We start from the raw sequence: 9,644 nt of genomic DNA, 5'->3' as shown, positions 1-9,644 counted from the left end.
ATTTTGTTTTGTGCAGAATTCTTCTCTCGGTACAGAACAAGCGATCACTTAAAGGAGGATTACTGGCGGTTCATGACTTTCAAGGAGCTGTTCAGTCAGAGCCCACGCCAACCCGTCTCACACACACATACACCAGAAAAAAAATCTCTTCATTTGCATGTGTCTGTGTTGCTGCTGACGGCTATTGGTGCAGATAAACTCACTCTGGGAGGAGCGGGATTACTGGACACCCAGAGAAAAATTGTTTGCACTTTCCTGCGCCCGGAGGCTGCCAGTTGCTTTGACGGCGCTGCTGTCACTCACAGGCTGGAGTTTCTCTCAGTCGACGATGTGAGAGACCATGGAGCTGTCACCTGCCTGAATCTGGAGCCTTTCCAGTACATGTACTCTGTGCCCCACCATGAGCTGTTTGGATGTTATGTACCACACGTATGGAGCGCATCATCCTTACTTTACAACCACTCCAGCGTATGCAACACAGGTAGGGCAGAGAGATGGACAGCTTCGACCGGAGATAGATCATTTCTCGCACAGCCGGTCCCCTGGTTAAAACAAAAATGTTTACCACCACACTGCTGGAATAGCCTCTTGCCTGAAATATTTCGCTCGTCGCTGGGACAAATTGCAGCTTTCAAGGTTGAGGTTTTTGTGCGTGTATGCCTGTGTGTGTTTGTGTGTGTGTGTGTGTGTGTGGAGATTGAGGGTGAATGGTGCTGAGACACAGATTTAACTGAACGGTTGGTTGCAGGGACTGAAGGCCCTGCTGTTGTCCTGAAAGTTTGCAATCTGTAATCTTAACTCATCTATTCTGCCCATTTGTAAAATCGTCCGTACAAACTTGTTTAAACTTGATGATCTCATGGAGTGAGAGCCGCACCACCCCCCCCACCAACCCCGGCCTGGGTCAGAGGAACCCGCACTACTATTGCCTAACTTAAAGCCCCCCTCCCCCTTCCCCCTTTCAGGGGTAAATCAGTAACTGCGGCCGATTAGTTTGCCGCAATGTGGTCAGTCTGGGTTTATTCCGAGCGTAAAAAAAAACACACGGAAAGTTAAATAGTCTGCACCGTTCTTTAAACTTTCCTGAAGTTAAACTTTATTTTTAAAAAGTTCCCAACTTTGTTTTCTCTGGTTTCAATTTTCTGTTTGTGTTTGCTGTTCCCGCTGGTACTGACTTGGTTCAGTATTATCCAGCGTTTTGGCATCGATCAGTGAGTGAGGGAGTGAGTGAGGCATAGATCAGTGTAAGTGAGTGAGGCATAGATCAGTGTAAGTGAGTGAGGCATAGATCAGTGTAAGTGAGTGAGGCAAACATCAGTGAGTGAGTGAGGCAAAGATCAGTGAGTGAGTGAGGCAAAGATCAGTGAGTGAGTGAGGCAAAGATCAGTGAGAGTGAGTGAGTGAGGCAAAGATCAGTGTGAGTGAGTGAGGCAAAGATCAGTGAGTGAGTGAGGCAAAGATCAGTGAGTGAGTGATGCAAAGATCAGTGAGTGAGTGAGGCAAAGATCAGTGAGTGAGTGAGGCAAAGATCAGTGAGAGTGAGTGAGGCAAAGATCAGTGAGAGTGAGTGAGGCAAAGATCAGTGTGTGTGAGGCAAAGATCAGTGTGAGTGAGTGTGAGGCAAAGATCAGTGTGTGAGTGAGTGAGGCAAAGATCAGTGAGTGAGTGAGGCAAAGATCAGTGTGTGAGGCAAAGATCAGTGTGAGTGAGTGAGTGAGGCAAAGATCAGTGTGTGAGTGAGTGAGGCAAAGATCAGTGAGTGAGTGAGGCAAAGATCAGTGTGTGAGTGAGTGAGGCAAAGATCAGTGTGTGAGTGAGTGAGGCAAAGATCAGTGAGTGAGTGAGGCAAAGATCAGTGTGTGAGTGAGTGAGGCAAAGATCAGTGTGTGTGAGGCAAAGATCAGTGTGTGAGTGAGTGAGTTGGTCTCCGCGCTCGGTCAAACGTTTTATTTCGACTTAGGCTAAAGTTGACATTTTAACCAAACCGGCGCTTTCGTCTTGAGGGTGTCGTGCATGACAGGGGTTGTGAAACCAGAGGAACTCCTTGCCCCATTGGTACCATGGTGACATGGGTCTAACAATCACGGGCTCTTGCAGCCTTGCTTTCTGTCTCAGCCTGTATGTTGCTGTGTAAATCACTGACCTCCCCCCGGGGGGGGTGGGGGGCGTAGGGAGAGCGGCTCCCTTTGGCAACCCGGGGGGGCGGGGGGTGGGTGGGGGTTGTAATAAAGCCCAGGGCTTTTATTCCTGGAATCAAATTATATCAGACCCCTCACGTCGCTGTTTAAAAGGGAAACTGGGTAACAGAATCGGAAAGAATTTCTCCAATCCGACAGAGAATTCTTTCCATTATCAAAACGAGCGCCGCACCCGAGTCGGGCGCAGAGTAAAATCAGAAAGGAAGCTCCAGGGAAGACTTTCCTATTACAGTTAAGTACCACAAGGGAACTTGGGCTCTCAAATGCGTCTTATCTGGATTTGGGCAGATGCGTATCCTTTCACCGGTTTCTATAGTTCGTTAAGAGGCATCTTGCAAGTTTGCCGCTGGTGGGTCATTTTCCGGTTGGCACGTTGTAAATCTAACTGGGGAGAAGTGCTCACTTGTTCCAGCAACCGAAGGTGTGATTGGGGAAACCGGAGATTCCTGTTGTTTTCATCCTGCGCTGCACTCTGAGCACACCAGGTAATGAATGTGCCCAGCCCTCGCCGTTTCGCTTCTGGTCACTCTAACGCTCTGCCATCTAACTAACTCTTACAGGCTTTCTCAGTTTACCCGCCAGTGCAGGAAGTCACGATGGAGGTCGTCCCCTGCAGCGCTGCCCATCCTTCAGCCCCGAGCAAAGAGGACGCCCTGAGAGAGAAGGAGAGACCCGAGGCAGAGTACATTAACTCCAAATGTGTCTTGTTCACCTATTTCAATGGGGACATCAGCAGTGTTGTCGATGAACATTTTACCCGAGCGCTAAGCAACTACAATCCTGAAACTAGGAACTGCAAACTCAGGAAGTCTAGCTCGGGATCATCAGGTAAAATGTTAACCCCACCCCCCACCCCCCTTCCCCCCGCTTCACAGACTGGCTGAACATTTCTTCAGTTTGTGCTATCCGAGAGTGACAATCTGCCTCTTGCTTTCCCCGTTTTTCAAAAGCAGGCCCTCAAAAAATTTATTTCTTTTGTTCATATATTTTGGAATTGTATTAACACTTTGACGTTCTATCCGGACACTGTCAGTTATTTGCTCTTTATCAGGTATTTGTGGGGGCTCTGAGCTTTCTAAATAGAAGTTCCTGGCCATTTGAGTTTAAAAAAAATACTAGGGATCTAAATAAGAATTAAAATTGCAGACAGCAGGTGGATGTTTGAAAAAGAGAGCCCGTTTGTTGGCCTTATGAAAACTATGAAACAAGTTCACTACATTAAACAATTCCTCCCAGTGCACATTCGCCCTGCTATTTTACACTTAATGGTTTCATCAATTGCCCGGGAACGTGGAGCTATACTCCCATGCAAATAGGAATGACACTAAACAAGAACACGGGCCCGCTGGCTTCTAAGAGGGGGGAAAAAAACTTGCATTGATATAGCGCTTTCACAGCCTCAGGACCTGCCAAAGAGCTTCACAGGCAGTGAAACACTTTTTTTAAAAAAAGTAAGCTCGCTGTTATAATGTAGGAAACACAGCACAGCAAGCTCCCACAAACAGCAATGCGATAACGACCAGATCATCAGTTTTTAAAAATTGATGTTGCTTGGGGATGATAAATGAACTAAAGCCAAAAAAGACCTTACGCTTTCAAAACGTTGTAATAACTGTTTTGATATTTGAATAGTACATTTCAGCAAACTTAAAGCCCCTCATAGAATATACAAGGAGTAGGACTAATTGGACAGCTCCTTACAAAGAGCCGAGTGGCTTCTTCCTCTACTCCATGATCTTATGATACGAAGACATTAACCCATTACAGATGTTTATGAGGGTAGGTAAAATAAAACAAAACCGCTGGGTTCACGAGGATTGCAAGCGTCCCAAGTAACGCTTTGAGTGAAGACACAAATCAGCACATTTTATAATGTTAATATTCTTGAGATTCTTTCTCATACGTACATTTCCGGAAATGTCTCAAGAAATTTCAGTTTACCGTCCTTAAAGTAGCCCAAATAGACAACAAATAATATTTCAGTATCCCAAAATAATATTTGAATATATAAACAATATTTGGATTCCTCCGCCCCCTTACCGAAGTAAAATTAGCAAAATGTGACAACACTATTGAGGTCAAGTTTCCAAATAAAGAATTGTAGGGATTTAATGATTGACCAGTGATATAATCCACTTGAAACTCCACCCCCACCCCTTTCTGTTCATCATTTTGTTACCTCTTGCGTTGTTTAATGGGGATTCAGCAGCTTCAATGCTGCATCTTTAATCAGTCTTTTTCAAATATACACCCCGCTAAATATAACGCGAGTTTCCAAAAACGATTTTATGTTAATAGACTCTCATCTGACCTTGTGGCGGCTCCTGAATACTGACTAATAATAGGATCCTCGTGCACTCGACCTATTTTAAGCATTATACTGATGAATGCTGTTTTTTTTTACATTCTAAGTTCCTATAGTACCCAATTAATATAGCAGGAGATCCCAGAGAGAGAGCACATCTCTTCACAGCATTGAGAGGAAGGATTGCTACCGTGGTTATAGTCATTGCGTTTCAACACGTGGATCAGGGGCCGTCATTTACAATCTCCCCCCTCAAAATGATAATCCCACCCGCTAAACGCGGCAGTGCTTTGCCTGAAAGAACTGACAAAATATTTGCTTCAGAGGCAGCACGTACTCGATGGGCCGAATGCCCCCCCACCCCCGTTGTGCTCTTTCACCAAAGCCCTGAGATTTGCCCCCATTTCCCTACACGCCCAACAAAGTGTCAATGTCAAAATAAAAGCGGGACTAAAAAAAAACAGCTGGATAAATTGACCTAATTGAAGGTGGAGTCTGAATTTACGCTGCACTTATTGGGCACTCGCAAATGGGTGTGAGGGGGGGAGGTGGTTGGGGGATCCTCCGATTCAAGCAGCTGGTGGATTGGATAGTTCGTGGTTTCACATTCATTCCTCATCTTTTATATTTAGAGACAAGCAGTAACAGGAAGAGTAAAATTATCCCAGATCCAGTTAAATTATCCCACACCTAGCTAAACTATCCCTAAGATAAAAGCAAAAAAAAACTGCGGATGCTGGAAATCCAAAACAAAAATAAAAATACAAAATAAAAAATAAAAAGTTGTTATCCCTAAACCGATTTAAATTACCCCGAAACCAGTTAAATTATCCAAAACCCAGTCATATTATCCCTAACCTAGAGTTTCAAGCAAGCGTCCGCAGACCCTCGAGATCCACAAGGGCATCCCATTTCTGTCTGTCTGGGTTCAGGGGTTTCACAACAGTGTCTGGAGAATCTAGGCTTCTATTCTCTGTCAAAAACAAAAATACCTGGAAAAACTCAGCAGGTCTGGCAGCATCGGCGGAGAGGGACACAGTTAACGTTTCGAGTCCGCATGACTCTTCAACAGAATTAAGTAAAAGTAGAAAAGGGGTGAAATATAAACTGGTTTAAGGGGTGTGAAATATTCTCTGTCTGTTGACTGGCTGGCTTGTTATTTCTGCCACTGTGCGCTAATAAAGACGGATTTTTTTTCGCGTCTTTCTGTACATAACTGACACCATCTTTAGGGGGGGTGGGGGTATCAATATTTAGAAGGTTAACAATTAAGTCCTGTCTGAATATTGACATACTGGAGTGCGTCCAGAACAATAACGTTAACTTAATTACTACACGTGAACAGCTCAACACGTGGGTTTTGTATAACAGATTCCTTAAAAGAAAAAGGCAAGTTATGCTTCGTAAAACGAATTGTACCAGTTTCGCGTAAATATTAAAGACCGACTCGCCGATGTTAATGGATGTGCTTCTGTAAAACTATAGTGTAACTCTTTCAAGTATAAACCCGTTTCCATCTGTTTCAGATGAAGTTACATTGTTTCATAGTTTGCCATGGTGAGATTTGTACTCTTGATGCTGTTGTAACTCTTTTGAGCACAAACACATTTCCATCTGTACCTATTCAGATGAAGTTACCAAGTTACATTGTTTCATAGTTTGACCATTGAGAGATTTGAACTCTTGATCTTGGGGTAACAAACCCAGTACCGTAACCGCTTGGCTGTTTAGGCAGGTGATGCATGTCAGTCAGTCTGTCAGTCAGTGACTCACGGGTTACTTTATCCTTTTTCAGAGAGTTCTTCGCTCACTCAGCGCAATTTCCCTGCATCTTTCTGGGACTCTAATTACCAGGCACCGCCCCCCCCGCCAGTCTCGGTCTCCGCCGCAGGGGCGAGTGGCGGCGGCAGCGGCAGCTTGAGTTCCCCACACTCGGAGCTTCACTTCGGATCCACGGAGCCGTACCCGGCCGCTCTGCACCCACACCTGGCCCAGCCGCCGGAACATTGGCACTACCCGCTGGCCGCTCCGCTCAGCCCGCAAGGCTCGGCGTACCACCACCCCAGGACTATACACGAACTCTACCCGGTCAACCCCAACCTCGACCCCCGCTACAACTCTCTACTGGTGCCGGCCCTCCGCTCCAGCCGACTGCAACCGGCCCTCGCCGGCCAGGAGGCGACCTCCCCCTGGACGGGGGTCTTCCCGACCGCTGAAGTGACACAGACTTTAAACTTAAACGTGGAAGCAGGTAAGGCTTCTTCGCGATTTTAACCCGAGATCTGGAGTCCGGCTGGGGAACGTAAACCTGCATCTGGGAGTGTAGGACAGGATTTCTGATCAGTAACACTGCACCACCACCACCCCCCCCCCCCCCCCACCCCATACACAGAATTCAAAAGCAAGACCCAGCACTGAATCTGCTGTTCTTCTAATCTTCTGCTCTTTGTTGGAGAAACTTTGTTCTGCAAATTGTACTTTAAATATTGTTTAAAATAAATGTAAAAACTAATAGTTCCCCTTTTTCCCCCGTCTACTCCGTTCTTGATGATTATTCGTCTTAATTCTTTATTGTGGAGACGGTTCGCATTGTAACACTGAAAAGAGTCGTCACATTTCAACTGAAGACGGTTTTCAGTTTAAAAATCCGACACTTTGGCCATTAATCCCCCGTCACTCTGGGTCTTCACTCGCCCATTAAGCTTTGTAACTGACATTCCCTCACTGAGAGCCTGTGCTCTGGTTTTTCAGGAAATATTTTGATTGTGTTCCCATGAGTTGCTTCCCCCCCTTTTTTTTTTACAGAAGGCTTTGCATGTGAGAGATTCCTCTCCGAGGGTGGAGGGGACAACTGTAGAATTGGGGTTGTAGAAATGAGCCCTTTTTCTGGGAGCGGGTACAAATTAATTTAACGAAACCGTTCGGGACGAATGGATTCCCGGACTGTGCGTTTCCGCTGAGATGAGGTTCATTCCTTTTTTATCTGGTTTCTTTCATTCATTCTCTTTCCTTCCCCAACCACCCCCCACCCCACCCCCCCTGTCTTTCTTTCTTATCAGGTCTTCGGGACCATCACAAAGCCAAGGATGTTTTCTGGTTTTAGACATATCTGGCAGCCCGTGTTAAGTGTGTTCCGGCTGTAATAATGTACTGTGATCTCGGTTACAGCTCGTCGCTGCTGTCTACCCGGCGGACCTCTCTTCAGCTGATTTTCTGGAGTCGAATTTTGGGGGCCACACGCAGAGGGAACTTCCACCCAAACAAACCCCCCCTCCTCCACCCACCCCACCCCCCCCCCCCCCGCACACACCCGTTTGTACATATTCCCTGTCAGCAACGAACTCGGGGCTAGGCTTAGCTCACACTGTGAGTGGGGGAACTCGAGCGAAAAGGCTGTACCAGAAGAAGAACATTCGTTGAGATTATCCCGAGGGAGGATTTCTGCAAAGAGGGTTAAAGCAGCAATTTTCACGGTAACTCTTCATCTCTTGACTCTCTCGAACCAGCAGGAGAAGCGGGACTGATAAAAAAAAATACAATGTCGCAGCTTTTAACATAACGCAATTGAATTTTTGTGATTTTGGTTTTTTTTTGATGTGAAGAATTCGCAGTGATTAAAAGGGGGAAAAAACAAACACTTGACGCCTCATCGGTGGAACATTGTGTTCTTTTGGGTTCTGTTTTTCCAAAGATTTTGCTGAGAAGGGTCACCACAGCTCCAAGAGTTGGAATTACTGCACATGTCACAGGCAATAGCGCTAAGGGCACTGCGGAAATAAAGCAGGTGATTCGATTCCTTTTAAGAGAAAATAACCGCGTCAAGGGAGTGCATATATCGATTGATTTTTAAATTGGGAGGACTGCAGCAGGTAGTGGAGATGAATTGATAATCTCATTTTCCTGAAGGTGTCACGTGGCGAGTTGATTATTGGCAAGACAAGTTTTGACCAGCCAGGCACAGAGGGCAGTTCGGGTCCGCGAACCGGGCTGCAGCTACCCCTGGAGGTTTGATCACTTGACTTCTGTCGCTGTTCCTGCATTTGTCTTACCAAGGGTGCCCTGTAGTTGAGTGCCTTTTGTAAATAGGGAGGTCTTATTACAACTGTATAGGGCATTGGTGGGGTCCCATCTAGAATACTGCGTACACTTTTGGTCTCCTTACTTAAGGAGGGGGGGGGGGGCATTCTTGCATTGGAAGCAGTTCAGAGAAGGTTCACCCGGCTGATTCCTGAGATGAGGGGTTTGTCTTATGAGGAAAGGTTTGGCAGGTTGGGCCTGTGCCCATTGGAGTTTAGAATAATGAGAGGTGACCTTAGATCTAAGATTCTGAGGGGGCTTGACAGGGTGGGTGCCAAAGGAATGTTTCCCCTCATGGGGAATCTAGAACTGGGGGGGTGGGGGGGGGTTGGGGGGGGAGCACAGTTTCAAAATAAAGGGTCTCCCATTTTTTTATTCATTCATGGGATCGATGGAGCATTGCTGGCTAGGCCAGCATTTATTGCCCATCCCTAATTGCCCTTGAGAAAGCGGTGAGCTGTGTTTAAGATGAAGATGAGGAGTTTTATTTTACTCACTGAGAATTGTTAATCTTTGGAATTCTCTACTCCAGACAGAAGACGAGGCTGGGTCATTGAATATATTTAAGGCTGACTTACAGGCTTTTGATCTACAAGGGAGTCAAAGGTTATGGGATGAGGCAGGCAGGAAGCTGAGGTTAAGGACACAGTCAGATCAGCTGTGATCTTATTGGATGGTGGAGCAGGGGCTCGGCCCACTCCTGTTCCTATTTCTTACATTATGTTATGCCTTGGGTTTGTCCAATAGCTGTTGTGTGAGGAGTGTCCCAAGGACCAGGAGAAAAAGATTGGAATGCAAAATTGGGTGAAGGATTCAATGGAGGAAACCAGAAGTGGTGGGAACTTTGATTCCATCAGTAAATAACAATTGCTCATAAATTGTGCTGAAAACCATTGTAAACTGGTGATGCTTAGACATATAACTGGTAGCAATAGGTGTGAACCCCAGTATTGTACCTGTGACTCAGTAATTATGTAACTTGCTAATATTCACCCTTTAACTACAATCAAAATGCTCCTGCACTGCACAGATGTAGTCAGGTTCCCACCATGACAGACCCCCAT

General features: G+C 46.0%; 1 protein-coding gene across 2 annotated transcripts; it reads left to right on the top strand.

Annotated features, from left to right (window-relative positions):
• Positions 1–340: 340 nt before the first annotated feature.
• On the top strand, positions 341–7,796 carry LOC121291956 (transcription cofactor vestigial-like protein 2). 2 transcript variants are annotated; one of them, XM_041213643.1, is made up of 4 exons: positions 341–481; positions 2,759–3,026; positions 6,299–6,754; positions 7,672–7,796. In XM_041213643.1, the coding sequence occupies exons 1-4, from the start codon at positions 401–403 to the stop codon at positions 7,710–7,712; spliced, it is 846 nt and encodes a 281-aa protein (XP_041069577.1). In that variant the 5' UTR covers positions 341–400; the 3' UTR covers positions 7,713–7,796. The 2 variants fall into 2 exon arrangements, with proteins under 2 accessions (XP_041069577.1, XP_041069576.1); XM_041213642.1 differs by having other exon boundaries at positions 7,563–7,685.
• The last annotated feature ends 1,848 nt before the right edge of the window (positions 7,797–9,644 follow it).

Source organism: Carcharodon carcharias, chromosome 19, assembly GCF_017639515.1.
Source record: "Carcharodon carcharias isolate sCarCar2 chromosome 19, sCarCar2.pri, whole genome shotgun sequence".
Lineage (NCBI taxonomy): Eukaryota > Metazoa > Chordata > Chondrichthyes > Lamniformes > Lamnidae > Carcharodon > Carcharodon carcharias.
The sequence above is the reverse complement of the archived record's forward strand: the minus strand, read 5'-3'. Positions and strand labels throughout refer to the sequence as shown.